The sequence below is a fragment of the Gadus morhua genome, chromosome 9 (genome assembly GCF_902167405.1).
Source record: "Gadus morhua chromosome 9, gadMor3.0, whole genome shotgun sequence".
NCBI classification, from domain to species: domain Eukaryota; kingdom Metazoa; phylum Chordata; class Actinopteri; order Gadiformes; family Gadidae; genus Gadus; species Gadus morhua.
In genome coordinates, this window is record NC_044056.1 from 17634906 (window position 1) to 17653114 (window position 18209).

The following is an 18209-nucleotide window of genomic DNA, read 5'->3' on the forward strand; positions in this document are numbered from 1 at the left end:
TTTCATGGTGTGTCCAAATGTGTTATGCTATAAAAATGTCGTGGCGTAATTTAGCAGCAAATCCTATAAATGCTCTACCCCAGTGGTTTCCCAGCGGGAGAGGGACATCTCTTCCCATGGCAAATGCATGTTGGATATGTGTGATGATGTGGTTTACAATTTGCCAATTATTTCATCGTGGTTCCTCCCTAACTCTCTCTCCCCTCTGCCTAGCAACTTCATTTGTTAGCCCATTTTGTCATGTGAGGTCAGGACGATCGAGGCTGTGAGCAGTCCGAACTATAGGTAGCTGTTCTAAGGGTCTGTCTTACTGGTGGGAGGTGGGGGAAACCACAAGTACTCGGGACCTGGAACCAGAATCTCAATTCCAAACTGTAATCACGAAACTAGACTGCTGGCTGCTGTCGCATGTCCTAAGACTCATGTACAATCTTTCCCACACCCTCTCATACCATATCTTTGTAGAAACATTTTATGTTAATGTTTTAAAATACAAGAGTGTGTAGTTTGTGCAGAACTGTGGACTCCAATGAACAAGTGCAGATGTGCTGGTAATGCTTAGGGAGGGGTGGTGGGAAGATTGTTGCTCAAGATTGATCCAACCCCTGGATTAGTGGCCGGACTACACTAACCACCACCAGATGTGGGAGTATGCGATATGACGCATTATCAACAAGTCCAATGATCATCGCCTTCCTACAATATACATCTTACTCTTTGCTCCTTCACCAATCCTCAGGTTAATGCTTAATCTGTGTATGACCGCTTAATTGCAAAGACTCTGCCCCATTTATGGTTGGGAGGGCCTTTGGAAGCAGATACGCTTTGAGCATATTGCAGTCCGGCGGGGGAAGTTGTACAGGTCATTTTAGTAGACCAGCTTTGCATATCTTCCATCCAGAAGGCAGGAGCTTCTGGGACACACCAAAGCGACAGAGGAAGAGGACGAAACCAACATGGCGACAGCGATATATGTGTCCAAGGTCTTCGCCATCATTACGGTCACCCTGACCGTCTCAGCCATCGCGGGAATCGTCACCATGATGATTGTTTACGAGGCTCAGATCGCCGGGATGGATCCAACACCCCGGCCAACCACCCTACCCCCAACTACGCTCCCCACAGGCCCTCCACCGGACATGCGGCTTCCTGGGAACCTGGTGCCCAAAAGCTACAAGCTCTTCCTCCAGCCTCATCTCTACCCCAGCCTTAACATGAGCGACGTCAACGCAACGGACCAGATCAATGTCTTCACTGGGAACTCCACTGTGTTCTTCCAATGTGTAGAGAAAACCAAGACCATAATCCTTCACAACAAAAACTTGACACTTCTCGGGCTGATTGTGACCGACTGCGACTCGGGAAAGCTGCTCCCCTTTGTCAAGTACTTGCAATACGACGATTGGACGGATTTCCTCGAGATTCAGATGTCTGACGCACTTGCAGAAGGCGGAAATTATAGTTTGTTTGTGGATTTCCAGGGTGAGATGGCAGAGGACTTGGAAGGTTTGTATGTAAGCACCTACAACGAAGACGGCCTAAAGAAGTAAGTGAGAAAAACACCTTTCATGTACGGGGCGCTTTAGAGTGACAAATATTTAGATTGGTTCATATAGTGGCAATGGCAATTGCCATTTATATTTGTAGGTATTAAATCAGAAAGCAATTTACACCTGTGTGTAAGTATGTGTGTGCACATGCCTTTGTGTATGTCCATTATAGAGAGAAATAGAGAGTTATGGAAATAACCATGAAGGCAATTGGTGTTAAACCAGGATAAAACATATACCACTGGTTACCTCACAGGGGTTCAAGTATAATTGATTCCAGACACGGAATTCAACAGTAAAACCCTAAGGTACAAACCGCCTGGATGCTGGCTTCATTCCTCCTTTATTTCCACCAGGGCATTCACCAGCAGATGCCTTCTCTTCGCTCTGTATTTTAGTATTCATTTCCTTTTCATCAGTCAAATGAACAATGGGACGATTTCTGAGAATTGTGAAACTCGCTTACCATGAAAAGGAGCTGTGTCCAATGTTATCTCATACAACAGAAAATAAAGAATTTAAAAAAACATACAAAACGAATCTAAATTAGATTGGATATTAAAAAAAAGAATTTAAAAAAAAGAACAAGAATGACCAATGAAATTAACTGCAAACTGAAACTTCTCAATAAACATAACAAATACTTCATGTCCGAAATGATAATCAAGGTATTCCATACCCCGTCAAACTAAAATTATTTTATTCAGTGTTATCAATGTTTAAGGACATTCAAGGTTTGTTAGACTTATATTATATATGATATTGTTCCTGTGCTTTTTTAAATGCAATAGTCTCATCATCCTTATCATATTGTCTAAAAAAACCTGATATTATTATATCGTTGTTTACACAATATCATTCATACAATATCATTTGTATCTTTGAATTACATTGTATCATTATTGGTTGGATTGTTATTAACATTCGCAATCCAATAATTTTCAGACAAGGAGGTTTATAGAGCATGAACATAAAACAACTATGAATTGTTTGCTAGAAAAATGAGGAAAACATTTGGTCCTGACGTCAAGCCTTTCAAGGAAACCTACAAGTTCATTGCAATGTAATGCTCATGTGATAATGATTGATCATAATTATAATGATGCCCATAAAGTGACAGATATGAGGGAATACATTCACACGGAAGAAACCAATCCCTACTGGAACAGGGTGTTTCCCCATTCCTGATTCAAACAGATGTTGATTGTTTTGTTTAGAGTCTTCCAAAGTAGGCCTACCCATGTGACTGGAATCAAATCAAATCGAAATAAAAAGACGCATGAATGTTTAATGTGATGGCATGGCAGCTTTAACAATAGGTAATTAATTGTATACATCTTGAGATCTATGACATAAAGTCACGGCAAATCAATAATATTTGTATTAGTTCTTAATCACTGTTACAGTTGTAACATAATTCACACATTCATACCAACAGGCCACACATGCCCTTGCCAATTAAAGTGGCTTCTTTCTCATCTTAGGGAGGTATCCTGAGCCTAGGGAGGTGTCCAGCTCATTCAGGAAACCATTCATCATGCGTCAATTCTAGAGATACGAGCGGTCAAGATGTTCGAGAGACCCAGACGCTCAAGGCCACAAAAAACAAGTGTAATGCAAACACATAGCCGCAAGAGATCAGCATAGAGAACACATACGGGTATCCAGGAGGCGGGAGTTCAGCACCATGCTTAGCCCTACTAAGTGTATCTCCACGCATGCCTATACAATTCCCCTCCTTTTGCTTAATAGAGACTAGAGTAAACCTTTACCAAATAAAGTGGGTTAAAAGCGATCCTGATTCGAGTACCTTTTCCAAAGAACACGACACAGTCTCTGGGGGCTCTAACTAAGGGCTTCAGTGGGGGCATTTTATGGCACTCCTAACCCCTGGCCCTCCAAAGAGCAAGAAATATCTCCCTACTGCTAATTAGAATAACTCCCTAATAATCAAGGAAGAAACCTTTGGAAGGAACGCAGAGTGAAATGGGTGTCAAGACTCATAATGCACAACAGCCTGATGGTAGCATAGAAGCAAAACTGTTAAAGTAATTGTAAACAATTATCAAATAGAAACGTAGTGGTGTCCATCACGGGTCTGGCTATGTTTTTAATGTTTTTATTGAAAGAAGGTGCTGGTTTGTGGGTAAGCATTTAGCATATATATGAACTATCTATAACATATCTACGACATGTCTTCAGATTCATCGCCAGCACCCAAATGGAGCCCACCAGCGCCAGAAAAGTTTTTCCTTGTTTTGATGAACCGGCGATGAAGGCTACATTTGATGTCACCATTATCCACAGACAACCAACGATTGCACTGGGAAACTGGCCAAAGTCTGGTAAAAAATAAATCAAATGACGATACTACTATAAATATCTGACGTGCTGACATTATATTTGAAAGTATCACGTCCTCTCATGACGTTTTACTGTGTGAAACGACTAATAATGTACATTTTCTTTAAGTGAGTTTACCAACCAACCCTCTCACTTCCCACTGTAGGTTCGCGCTTACTAGACGACGACTGGTCGGCCACCACATTCTTTGCCACAAAGCTGATGTCCACATACCTGCTGGCCTTTTCAGTCTCAGAGTTTCCTTATACCGAAAACCCTAAACCGAACGTCAATGGAGTGAAAATCAAAGTAGGTTTGCCACGGATAATAGGGCTTGTACATCGCAATGACAGCCTCCATTTCGGACGTATAGGAGCATAGAGGCGTTCTTGATGGTTATGATGTTTTAGTCCTTGTTTAGTAATTCATCGGGACATTCTTTGTCATTATGGGGGGGGGACATTGATTTATTTGAAACTGACACATTGTTTCTTATTGCCTGGTATACCAGACTTTCGTACTTCATTTAATTTGCACAGAGAGTCTGGCCTCTCTCCATTGACAAACATTAACTCACTTGAAGGCGGGTGTCTGTTGGAGTTTATAACTATTAGATCTGCCCAGTGCCATTCTGCCATAACCAATCCCTAATGTTTTACTACAACTCAAACTAGCGCACGACCACCTCAACGTCATTATTGAATTGAATTGAAAAAGGTTTTATTTCGAACAAGTAAAAAATAAAATAAATGAAACAAGTGGACAGATAGCCTACAATAAAGTAATATTTACACACAATGAAAAACACAAAAGAAAATAAACTGTCTTACACTTGCTTTACCTGTTCGAAAAGGGGTGAGAAGAAGAAAACTTATTTAATCTGACCCCTTCTCCCTAATTTATTTATCTATAATGATGAGTATTAGCTTCCTTATTAATGATATAATAATTATCAAAAAATAATTATATATTAATATATATTAGTTTACAATATGATACAATTCATTACCACTTGTGTATTTATCTAATAATATTGTCAAGTTATCTTTTAATAATATCTAATTAAACATTCAATATTATATAAATACTGTCAAATATATACCAATATATGCATACATATAAACATATACACTATGTTAAACACCTTCTTCATCCCTGTACCTCGTAAAAATCAATTATTTGTATTTTATTTTAAACTGGTTAATGTTTGGACATTCCTTGATCTCCCCACTCAAACTGTTCCAAAGTCTTACACCACATAGGGCCTATCAAAATATTTTCCTGGTCGTACGGAAGCTGTTCACTTTGAAATGTATTTTCCCCTTAAATTATTATAATTTGTGTTTGAAATTGTAAATAATTATACTTGAAGAAAATACTTTTGTTTTGAGAATTCTTAATTCATAATTGTTTATTATATTATTCTCAGCCACTCCCTCTGTGTGCTGATTTGACCGGCAAAATGTGACCGGAGAAGACCCGCAAATATACCGCAAACTCAAACGTAGACTACTGAAGGGAAATGAAAATTGAGCGAAACGTAGGCGGGCGGAGCCAGGCTATGTTTCTTATGCGTGACGTGGCAAAACAAAGTTTTCATTCGCCTCTTTGAAAAATTTCACATGAATCTGATGTCCAAGCCCTTTAGAAATATTTTCTGTCCAAATGAATTAAAAAAGTATGCATTATTTATTAATTCAGATGCTAGACCCATTCTACTAACCCATCCTATCCAAACATGTAACTGTTTATACAGTTCAGGCCTCTTTAGCTATAACTAACCAGGCAATAGTGTATTGGTTGATTGTCAACAGAGGAGAAACCAGAAAAGAAGTTCTAGGTTTCATGGCTTTATTTAAGGTTTATTTATCCAGGTTTCATGCTTTCATCGCTACAATGTTGTATGAGGACATCAATGTAACCCATGTGTAAACCATAGGCTATACTGTATGTGATTATATTTGTTTATTCATACAGACGTACGCACGGAAAGAACTTATTGAAGCTGGACACGCTGTGTATGCAACAAACATCGCTGACAAGCTTCTCAACTACTACGTGAAACTATTCAACATTACTTACCCTCTTCAAAAGCTGGGTAAGGCCCCTGCATGAAGATGGGATGGCTGAATGGTTGAATGGATGGACGATATATAATGACGATATTTTTATATATCAGTATATTAACATATTTAACATATTTACTTTCTGCTGTCAACAGATCAGTTTGTTGTGCCGGAACATCGCGCTGCAGCCATGGAGAACTGGGGTCTAATCATGTATGATGAGTCTGCAGTGCTTTTCGATAGCAAAACCTCAGGTCAAAGGCAAAAAGAATGGATTGTGGAGATTGTTGCACACGAGCTGGCCCACCAGGTAAGAGAGTTTGAGTAACTCATCACCGAACACATGTGCGCAGACACACACACACACACATATATATATATATATATATATATATATATATATATATATATATATATATATATATATATATATATATATATATATATATATATATATATATATATATATATATATATATGTAATAATAATATGTATAGAACTATTTATATCAATTCTTCTCCCCCACAAACAGTGGTTTGGAAACCTTGTGACGATGAGATGGTGGAATGACATTTGGCTGAATGAGGGCTTCGCCACCTATATGGCCAACCTGGGTCTCGCCCAGGAAGAACCTACCTGGAACATGGTATGGAAAGATGGATCTTTTTTTTTGATCAACATTTCTTTCTCACATCCTTTAAATCTTTGGACCACACCCTGCTTTAGTTTCACGACAGCTGCCATATAGCAGATGAGAAAAAATGTTTTTAGTTAAGATGGAATAAGTCTTTGTGTCCTGTGATGGAGATTTCTATGTGTATTTTGACTCCTGTTTTGTCTTTCCCCAGAAACAAATGAACGAAATGAGGCAGCGACAAAATGCATTCGAGGTGGACGCTCTGAACTCCTCTCATCCTCTCAGTTCTCCTGCAGTTGACATCCAGGATCCTGGTCAGATCGACGAGATGTTCAGCAGCATCTCCTACTTAAAGGTAGGTCACGTGACGCACAATAGACATGCAGGGAAAGATGGACAGCACTGTGGCAGACAGAGGTGTGTTAGACATGGGAGGAAGCAGTGTGAGGCTGACGGTGGTAGGGGCTCTCCGTCTCCGCAGGGTGGTGCCGTGCTGAGGATGCTGGAGGACTTCATGACTGAGTCATCGTTTCAGAAAGGGATCAAAGTAAGGGATGACCTCTTACCTCTGTCGGTTAGCAAGCGCATTCATAAGATATTAAGATGACCATCTAGTGAATGGATCCTTGCTGTTGAACGGCATCAAACCAGAATTGCCTTCCAATGTTTTAGTTTTACTCTTGGACCCCTTACAACCCTTTGAGGACGTGCACTTATAAATCCAGTTGGTGTAAAAGCTGATTCAATCGTTACTTCTTTTGAACCTGCACAATGGATAGCTGCCTGGCTATTCCCTTCAAGGCAGAGTGTTCAGGAGTTTAAATGCTTTAGGATGTGTTATGTGCATCATGTATTCCCTTTAATAATTTCCCTCTCCCTCACTCTCACTCTCACTCTCTCTATTTATCGTAGATGTATCTGAAGGCATTCCAGTATAATAGCGTCGAAACACATGATTTGTGGGAATATATGCAGAAGGTAACTTCTACATTTATTGATTCTGATTGTTGATTGTTTCTTTAATGCTATCCTGTTTCTACACTGTAAACATGAACGTATAAGCTAATAATGCCCTGGGACAGGTGTATGTGAATGGTTAGCTGGGCACAATAAGTAAAATACATATATATATTTATATATTGTTTTTTTCAGGCCTACAAGGGAGATAATGGCGTCTATGATATTCCTGAAGTGATGAACACATGGACCCAACAGATTGGGTATCCTATCATCACCATCAACACCAGCAATGGAGAGGTCTACCAGAAGCAGTTCACGCAGGACCTGTCAATAGAATCAGGGTATGTTCACAATGTCTGCTTAGCGACTGGAACTGATGGTTAAGGGCGCAGCCCAGTTGGCATGGTAATTCTGCCAAGAGCGCCTCTGGGAAAATGTTTCAAGTGCACAAAGTTTGAAGATGGTTTACTGTTCATAATGAATAAATAAACCTTGGAGATTAAGACATGTCACAGAGACGATTTCCCACTTTCAGGATATGCCTTGATTCATTATACATTAGCAGTTGCTTCCAAATTGCACCTTTATTGTGATGGAACTGTGATAGGAAAGATAATGATAACTTAAAATCATTTAATTTTGTATAAAGTTAAGTGGTCAGTAACCACATAACTTTAAATTGCCACTGCCGCCATGTTTTGTAATTGCTTGTTCACCACTATAGAACATGCATGTTACACAATTTACCACAAGCATCTTTTTGTTTTATTTTGAGCATTTCATTTATATATTTGTCAAAAGTGGTTCTTGTTGTTCATTTGTTTGCGTTATCATTCCATTCATTTAGTCAGGTATGGCAAATCCCGATCAGAGTTATGTCAGAGACGGCTAACCCCTCCTTTGTCTTGCTGACCGACGGTAACCCAGGTAACGCTTACATATACCAAAGCAATAGGAAAGACAATATTGATGATACTAATAATAATAACGATACGTATCCTCAGATACTCTGCTAATACCTCATAATGGTAGAATACATTTATTCGGCATTGCACTGATTGTAATGTATTACAATTCATGTTGATAACAGCTAAACCAAGAGGCTTTCAAACCAGTGTATTATGAGTACCTGCATGCCACATCGATGGCTTATTCTTGTGCATCACTTCACCTCACGTCATATGGCAAATCACCTTGGCATCGCTTCCAGGCAATAGTGATTTAAAAGACTGCCTTACATACTGACCGTCGCAGCAGCAACATTTTATTGTGCCTTCCCTTCCAGTAAGGATGGAGAATTTCATCTCCAATGGAGGAAAGTGGATTCTAGCCAATATCAATGCTACTGGATATTACAGGGTGAACTACGACCCAGAGAACTGGAAGAGACTCTTGGATCAGCTAGAGAGCAACCCCAATGTAGGTACCATGCGGTTAGTTTGCAAACTTTTGAACAGCGGATTAACCCAACTTTATGTTGATTTAGAAAGGACAATGTTTCTGTTTGCAGGCTATACCACTCATGAACAGAGGACAACTTATTGACGATGCATTTCACCTGACCAGGTATTGGTACTTTCCCAAATTTACAATGATAGACTTAACCTATTATTTTTTCTGTTGTATTTATAGGTACTTATCTATAACTATTATGATATTCTCTTTCATGTTGTATATTTTCCTAAATGAAATAAACTAAATAGAGTTGTTTTTGATTAACAACAGAAGACTTTTATTTTTTATAACAAAAAGCGTTGAAGGTTTACAAGAAATGTGATCAAATGTCATCTTGAATGATCCTCAGGGCCAAAATGGTGAACGTGACGCTTGGACTGAACACCACTCGATTCCTCCAGAATGACACGGCGTGTCTCCCCTGGTCCACCGCCATCCAGAACCTCAACTACTTTGTTGAGATGTTTGATCGCTCCTTGGTCTATGGTCCCATGCAGGTTTGTGTGAATAAACACACACACACACACACACACACACACACACACACACACACACACACACACACACACACACATACACACACACACACACACACACACACACACACACACACACAGTCTCTCAAAACACTTGTTCCCATTGTGCCGTTCAACACTCACTATTAAACATCATGGTGTTCAGTGAGGCAGCACGTCAGGAATGAGGCCCACCAGCTCGTGGCTCCATCCTCAAATGAAGGGAAGAACGACTACGACTGCAATCCAAATGAAATGCAAATTGGTCTTTCTCTCTGCAGGCATATATGCGAAAGCTGGTTACGCCGCTGTATATGCACTTCAAGGACTACACAGACAACTCAACAATTCCAATTGAACTTTATCAGCAGTAAGATACAGTCTTTAAATACAATCTTGTGATGAAACTAGATATGCTTTCTATGCACACAAAATGTACCTCCCGCTCCCGAGGCGGCCCAGTGCATGTCTGCAATCCTGTGAAGGGACAGAAATAGACACTCGATCATATCAAATAAAATCTGAAAACAAACCCTGTCCACTAGCAACAAAACTATCTTAAATATGTGAAATAACATTTTAAAGCAGAACCACACCTGCTAAAGGTGCATATTGCAGTTATCTCATATTGTGGGTGTGCCCATGGATGGGCTTACACAAGATAAAGCTTGTCCAGGCTTCTGTGGTGTGGTGTTAACTTTATTAATTTTGCAGAGCAAGGGAAATGCCAATGGGCATTGTCCCATAAGCTTCCCCCTGTTGTTAAGCTCGGAAACGTTTTGGTTCAAAAGTGCTTCTCTCGTTTTTGAAAGCCTTTCAAAGTTTTTGAAAGTCAACACGTACAAAAGTTGGCCTCATAGCACATACTGGCATTTGCTTAAATCCTATGCCACAATGAAACGTGTGATTGTACATAGTAGGGCATTTGTCTCATAGCTTGCCTGAAGATTCAGGCCCTTGGGAGTTCAGAAGATATCATACATTTTGCAAATATACACACATGCGTTTCCCAGCTCAATGGTCAGCTGTTATTGATGCAAGTGACAATTTCCGCTCCACCCAGTGATTCATACGAGATGTTACATTGGAATGTGAATTATCCACAGGCAAAATCAGCTAAATGCCATCAACGTGGCCTGTTCAAACGGACTCCCAGAGTGTGAGATCATGGCTGTCAAGATGTTTAGGAACTGGATGAAGAATGAAACTTACAACAGGTACAAAAAATATATATTTTTTGTATTCATATACATCTATGCATGCATTTAATACTATATATTTAAGTATTACCATTTTTACCTGTGTGTGTGTGTGTGTGTGCGTGTGTGTGTGTGTGTGTGTGTGTGTGTGTGCGTGTGTGTGTGTGTGTGTCTGGTGTGTGTGTGTGTGTGTTTTTGTCTGACAGCATCCATCCCAACCTGCGGCCTGCCATCTACTGCCAGGCGTTGGCTGCAGGGGGGGACATGGAGTGGGACTTTGCGTGGAGGAAGTACCAGGAATGCACCATATCCCCAGACAAACACCTCCTTGCTCATGCACTCTCCTGCACCAAAAAGATATGGCTGCTTAACAGGTGGAGTTTATAACTATGTTCCGGAATAGAAATCAAAAATGTCAGGAATAGAAATCATTAACACCCTTTCAATCATTTAACAAGTTCATTTCTAGATGACTATTTCCCGGCATGTCCGGTCAACTTCTTAAAATGCCGTGGCAAGGCTGCCAATTAGTTTTATTACCATGTGACTCACCGTCTTACTGTTTTTTCCTTCAGATTACTGGAATACACACTGGACCCTGAGAAGATACGCAAGGCTGATGTTTTCGAGACCATTATGAATGTTGGCGCAAACGCAGTGGGGCAGGGCTTGGCGTGGAACTTTATCCGTGCACACTGGGAAACCTTTCATGAGGAGTATGTTTTTTACTCCAGAATTTTTATTTTTATTATTTGTATAATCCCGGTCAAGCTTGTTGCAGATTCAGCCTTGATATCAACATCGTTATAATATTACATGGGAAGTATTCCACAACAAAAATGCCCAAAAGTTGTTGTTCCAAACGCCTGTCACACAAAACTGACCTAATTGTAACTGCTGTCACAGCAAATTATTTATTTGGGAATGCTAGTTTCCACCCTCCTCCTAGCTGTGGATAATTTATATATATTATATTTCACACAAAGCAATAAGGCCAGACGCATGTCCAGCTATGATTTTGAGTAAGGCATAAGACGCCATAAAAATTGTATCATGCCTTAGCCATAGCTGATAATGAGCTGTACTCGTCAGGTGCAAAGGTCTTCAAATTTGCACAGATTATGATCTAATCCTGTAATATTTGCCAACTGTTTATTTTGTTACGAGGACGTTCATTTATTGTTTTAATTATTTTGATCACATGTATTTCCTGTCCCTCTCCCCTGGTAGACGTAGAATGGGTGTGAGTATTGCACTTCGGGAGGTGACCAAGAGGTTCTCCACAGACTTTGAACTGCAGGAGGTGAGAAAGTTTTATAATTTGATATTATATTTTAATGTAAAATATTATCAACTCATGACTCATTCACTTTTCAGACACAATCTTTTGACACATTGTATGAGTACTTGAATGGAATGTATATAAACTCATACTTTTTCATAAGGGTTACAACTTATGGGCTATCTAATGTTTATTTAAAATGTATGTGTGTGTGTGCGTGTGTCTGGTGTGTATGTGTGTGTGTGTGTGTGTGTGTGTGTGTGTGTGTGTGTGTGTGTGCGTGTGTATGTTTGTGTGTTGTCAATGCTTATAGTTGAGGCAGTTCCAGGTGCTGCAGAATGCAACAAGTAACATGCTTATGAACCAGGCAATAGAGCAGACCCAAGCAAACAACCAGTGGGTCAAGGAGAACAAGCAAACAGTACTGGAATGGTTCCTGGCAGAAACAGGCTCTGAGGAGTGGTACAGCACATAATCTTTTTAGCAAGCCTTGTATAGAACTGAACTTTGCACTTTCAAAAAAGGAAGATAAAAAAATGAAACTTGACACCCCAAAGTTTACATGCAGACTTTGAACAAACCATTAAAATCCTGAGTGATCAAATCATAATTGTTGCAATATTTTTTTCCGATGCCAATACACTGTTTTACTTGGCAATACATGAATGCAATTTCATGCTGTCATCAATGATTCCAGTATGCTTAAATTGTATAATATGTAGTGATGTTTAAATACTTGTTATTGTGTCTGTACATACTGAGGTTAATAATAAACCTGCACTTATTACTGTCATTAAATACACGCCTAGTGCGGTAATCACTGCCTATTTTTGTACTTTTGAAAGATATAAACGCTAGCTACATATTGTAAGTCATTTCTCTTAAATCAAGCAGAAATCAAGACATAATGGTACTTTTTTTATTGTAATAAAAAATGTTTTGTAGCAATGAAAAAAATGTGTTAGAATGATGAACTAAATGGAAGAATTGGGTATAAAAAGTTTTATAATAAAAAATGATATGCAAGGGTTAGGGTCTACAAATGTAGACCCTAACCATACACAAATGTTGATCATAATGAAGTCAATACAAATGTATATCTATGATGTATATATTTCAATGTTCAATTAGTCTACGTAGGATTGTTTCAAAACAACAATTATAAACCGCGTAACATCTTTTCACATGTGGAATTAAAAGCACCCATTGCTGTTGATTCTCCGATATCTTTCCCTGTGTTTCTATTTAAAGATTGGCTTATAGCCGGTTACAATGTTGAGTGCCTACAATGTTGAGTGCCTTCTATTCATACCCTCTTCCAGAAATTGTCTTATTATTAAAAAACGTGTAGTTCTCAAAAGTGATGGGGTTTGATCATAGATGAGTGTGTTTCAATGTTTTATGTTTTATTACAGATGTATTAGTATTTTTTAACTTAACACACAACAGTTTCATAAATGTTCTCCCTTTCATGGCTTTGCTGTTTGGGCTTCCAGTCAAGGTTATCTGTGTTTCTCTTCTTTATGGAATGCCGAAAAATGGAATTGAATGGGTCCCATCATTATTGCACCGGGTACAACCCACAATACAACCTGAAAGACGACTGGGGGAGGAAACAGTGGAGCTCACACCCATGAACCCAACCTCTTATTATGCTGAAGCCTAATCAAACAAAGTCTTTGTTTAAAAAGACAGTTGATTTGGCTGGAGGGAGTGAATCAGGGAAAGATCCAAATACTTATAGAAAGATACAGAGGAGTGTCAGCCAGCGCTCCACGAGGAACTAGAACAGCAGGGAAAGGCTCATGGTTGTATTTCTGCTTCATTCGTCCTGGGAAAGACAAAGCACAAAGATAGGTCATGTTGTGGACTCATGGGCATAACGTGAAGGAAACCATTTCACAGTCCCATCAGCTTTCCCCACATATTTGCAGCTGTATATTATACAGCTACACACTCAAACTGTTAAATAATGAGGGAAAACACCTGCCTACCAGTACCTACCCAAGGTTAATGCAGGGTACACCTGTGTTAACCTCGCTATGATCGCTCTTGGAAAAGTATCCCTGGACATGATGACTTCACCGACATATTAGTCTACCACCTGTGACCTGGTGTATAAAGTATCAGACTCAGAATCATTGTTCATGAGCATCCCATGGTTTGTCCTTCGATCACCACTGTGAAAAAGGGTCAGATTGAAGTCATAAGGTTGTGTTTACCCATTCGTCCTCCTCGGCCCCCTGTCCCTCTCCGCTGTTGCTCTGAACACCAGCTGCCCCTGCTTTGTTGGCCATGATCTTGTCCGTCCATGATGCGCCAGCATTTTCATCTCCAGCGAAATTGCACTTTGTTACATTACCGGCGTCCACCTGGGCTAACGAGACTGGAAGCACAGCGGCCAGTTACGTAACAGATTCCAATGGCAATATATTGTGATCATCACAATGGTTTCCCACCCGGGGGTCAATTACACCATTCAATTTGACACAGGTTTTCAGTCTAAGATCAAACTTTATGTCTTCCCCGAGGTAGGATATAAGATTGCAGAATAGTGAAAGCAAAATCTAATAAATAGGTTGGAAACCACTATTTTACAGAATTGCTTTGTCTGGCTTTAATCTTACATTTAAATTGAGGCTGTTCAGTGTTAATTACGGCTCAGATAAGTTGGGTGAACCTATGCTCAGGGGAAACTGCACCAGACACGACGACTAAGGCTGTATGGGGTGAGCAGCTTACATACGCTCGATTACAAATCTGTCAGTAAGACTTCATAAAATGGTCGGGTCGATCGGTTGGGGTGTAACAGTAACAGTAAGACACGTGGAAAACCAAGGAAGACCTTTAACCTTACAGATGAAGGGGCTGTTTCCTCTGGTCTTGAGGCGCACCTCCTGGCCCACCTCAAGCTCTGTGTTCTCCATCTGGGCCTCGGGGTACCAGAAGGCCAGGGTGCCGCCGCTGGGTGTGTGCTTGCAGGTTATCTTCACCAGCTCTGCCTGGTTCACCATGGCCGCCAGCTGCTGCTCAGACAGACGATCCGACTCCCCTTTGGCCTCCGTCTCTGCACAAAGGGACACACCGTTACATTTCAGTATGCAGTCGGATGCTTTTATCCAGAAGCAACTGATTATTGAATTCAGATACATGTCATCAAGGAGCAAGGAAGGGTTAAGCATCTTGCACTAGAATACCGAGGTAGGTCGTGGACGTTGGGAGTAAACACCGTAGCCACTACTAGCTATCGTTCCCACGGATTTTATACACACCTAGGTGCTAGTTGGGAGCTTAGCAGGTCTAGGGATGGGGAAGTTTGGCAGCCCAGAGGAGAAGCTTGGTCATGGGCTGTGTCCGAAATCACTCACTACTCGCTATATAGAGGCCGCCGATTTGTAGTGCCGTCCAAATATATAGTTTGAGTTCTAATACACTATTTAGTGGAACAATCGTTTCCCACAATGCATCGTGAAAAGTAGTGTACAACCGATTGTCACCAACCACAGTCAGGATCAGAAATGAGGGATCCATGTATCTTTTTTAAACACAAAAGGTAAAGGCCTAGCATTATCTTTAACTTAAACATTTTCAACGTCTTGCAAAGGAAGCAAGAGCAGTATGACTCACTTTCCTCTGTTTAGTAAGTCTGTTTCTTCCTTTAATTAAAAATGATTGAAATGATCAATGAACAAATAAGGACAGATTGATATTGTGTGGTATTTCCGCAGAGCTCTTAAAGGGTATTTCATACTTGCATTTCAAGTATTATTAAGAAGTTTTAGATGGAGAAGTGTAATAGGCACAAAACAAATCCATGAGTTGTGGCGTGAGAACATGTTGGGATATAGGATTGGGATGAGCTGAGACGCTGATCCCATATGGGGAACGCATTGCGACACTCAACACCAGGGCCCTTTTTGAGCTTGTCATGGACATGGGGTCCTTAACTGGTGCGTGGACTTTGGACTGTTTTTTAGGACAAAGAGTATTGTGAAAACGTCCCCCTGGACAGACTTAAAAGGATTAAATAGTTGGACAACGGATATTGGCAAAGCAAGAGACGGTCCCGCCTTTACCTAACCCCTTACTCACAAACCCTGTCCTTGCTTTGTGCAGAGGATCCCACGCAGGAATTCTTTCAGTTTGTTTTTCCTCAGTCCCTTTCCCTGCATCATTAAAGAATATATATATGGCGTGTTGCACCATAAAGACTGTGTTTCAAACCGATCATCTGTCTGCTTCTTATTTTGGGGGCTCAGGGTTTACTTATCCTTCCAACTTCCTGTAGGCCTAATTCTTTTATAATTTTGAATTGTTGGTTGGCTGAACAGCTTTCCAGATCAGTACTTAATGATCAATAATAACTTACTGAAGGAGGACATTAGGTAACCAGTGTTGACCTTCCTGGTGTCACTGAAATTCGGCTCGATTTCCTTTCCACTGGGGTCAAACCTTCGCTGATGGATACGGGTTGGTTTGATGTACAATGCATAGAAACGCACCTGCCAATAATAAAACAGTAAGGGACAGTTAAAACATTAAATGCTCAGGTCTCTAGGTACGGGCCAAAGAGTCGATTCCAGCAGTCCTGCTATATCAAAGCAGAACTTCTGGGGGCAGACGGTTCAGAGCCTTGGCCGGAAACTAAAAAATACATGGGGTCGAGTTACGCCTTGTTTCCTGTTTCGTTGCTGAGATATTGTACCGATTGTACTCATTTGCGCAACTGTATAAAGCCTTCAGTAGGGGATTTCAATGTTTTGTCCTACAGAGGCCCTTCTACACTAGGCACTAACTTATTACCCCTTTCCCCCTTCAATGTATAGGTTCCCATTAGTTCCTTGAGTTGTCGTTCTAGTCATATCAAACGACAAGTTAATAAATTCCCTGGCTGGATTGACAAATGGATGGGAACGTTTTATTCTTGAGAAATTATCTAGTTAATTTGATGGAGTAAAAAGCTGCAGAAGAAAAGTTATATAGTGCAGGTTTAAAATAAAGTATTTTTTGTTGCCAATGAGGAGTAAGTTCGATGATTGGTTACAATCTTGCAATTTTAGGACCTTTGTTTATGTTTTGCTTTAATGATGAAGGTGGAATCCAGCACTCTACCATTGACATCCCCTATTTATTCTGACGCTCCAGATAGCCTATATCAGTCCGTACCTTCTGATTATTGACGTCGGTGATGACATGTCGGGAGACATCCCGAAGCATTCCTTCGAGAAGGACCCCCGGCCCGCTGGCGACAAAGGCACACGTCGTTTTCATAAATCAGTGATTTGTGAACGAAATCGACTGGGAGGATTACGAAAACAAGCTATGTTCGTCCAATTCCTTACCTGTCAGATGCAGGGGGCCAAATGCTGTCTATTCTATCATTATGGACTGGTTTATTTTGCAAGGATGTGTTATGGTAAATTCTGCTCATTTTGAGATTAACTTGAGTCCTTCAAATGCTTCTGGAATTATCGTCCAACTTCCTAGTTTTACAACTTTAAGTGCGCTCGTTTTGTCAAACGCGGTTGGCCTATAAACAAATCATTGTGTTGGTGAACAATTCTTCTTTGACTGTAGATCATATTAGTTATCCCTTTAGCAGACATTGGCTCTGTAGAAGGCCTATGCATGCATACGATGAATGATTAGCAGTACATTTATGGATAGTTACAACTTACAACCTAATAACTTTACATTTAGTCAGACAGGCTGCAACCTGATTTTGACCATAAGGGGCTCAGAAATAATTATGTATAGGCCTATATGTGCTTTAATTCTTTGTAACACTATTATACAAAAACTTTAAAAGGACCACAAGTTTGACCATGGATCTATAATTTCTGAAAATAAATAATGGATATTTTCTTCCTTAAATGCATAATGGGGTTATTGTGACAATAAGTACACATCTTCCTGTGCTTCCCTTGCCTGCTGTGAACTTTGATGTTTGTGCAAGGCTCTTCTGAGACAGTTTGTAGGCTACTTCCTCTGCTCGACTACATTAGTTCTGCTCCTATTGGTCGGCTTGCATCTCATGGTCGTAGTAGGGGTGCTTCCCTGTGTTCGGGGAGTCAGTGTGGGTTGTGGAGCAACATCCTGTGTCTGTGTTGTCGTTTGAAGAGCTGCCATGGGCTTGGGACACCCGGGTTAATATGATGGACAACTGATCCAGGATAGGAATGGATCCAACACGGAGCCAAG

General features: G+C 40.3%; 2 protein-coding genes across 2 annotated transcripts; one reads left to right on the forward strand and one right to left on the reverse strand.

The window, feature by feature from the left end:
• The first annotated feature begins 689 nt into the window (after window positions 1-689).
• Window positions 690-13229, forward strand: anpeplb (alanyl (membrane) aminopeptidase-like b). The gene is made up of 20 exons (XM_030366403.1): window positions 690-1546; window positions 3753-3895; window positions 4060-4202; window positions 5871-5991; window positions 6115-6269; window positions 6493-6606; window positions 6809-6952; window positions 7079-7144; window positions 7510-7575; window positions 7750-7898; window positions 8405-8484; window positions 8843-8976; window positions 9068-9123; window positions 9362-9509; window positions 9809-9897; window positions 10634-10744; window positions 10933-11100; window positions 11302-11442; window positions 11957-12029; window positions 12322-13229. Exons 1-20 carry the CDS (start codon window positions 957-959, stop codon window positions 12481-12483), a joined length of 2853 nt encoding a protein of 950 aa, XP_030222263.1. The 5' UTR covers window positions 690-956; the 3' UTR covers window positions 12484-13229.
• On the reverse strand, window positions 12914-18099 carry arpin (actin related protein 2/3 complex inhibitor). Its single transcript, XM_030366414.1, has 6 exons — window positions 17351-18099; window positions 17175-17250; window positions 16378-16510; window positions 14866-15075; window positions 14231-14394; window positions 12914-13839 (listed from the first exon to the last, which is right to left on the reverse strand). Exons 1-6 carry the CDS (start codon window positions 17437-17439, stop codon window positions 13831-13833), a joined length of 681 nt encoding a protein of 226 aa, XP_030222274.1. The 5' UTR covers window positions 17440-18099; the 3' UTR covers window positions 12914-13830.
• Window positions 18100-18209: the final 110 nt, after the last annotated feature.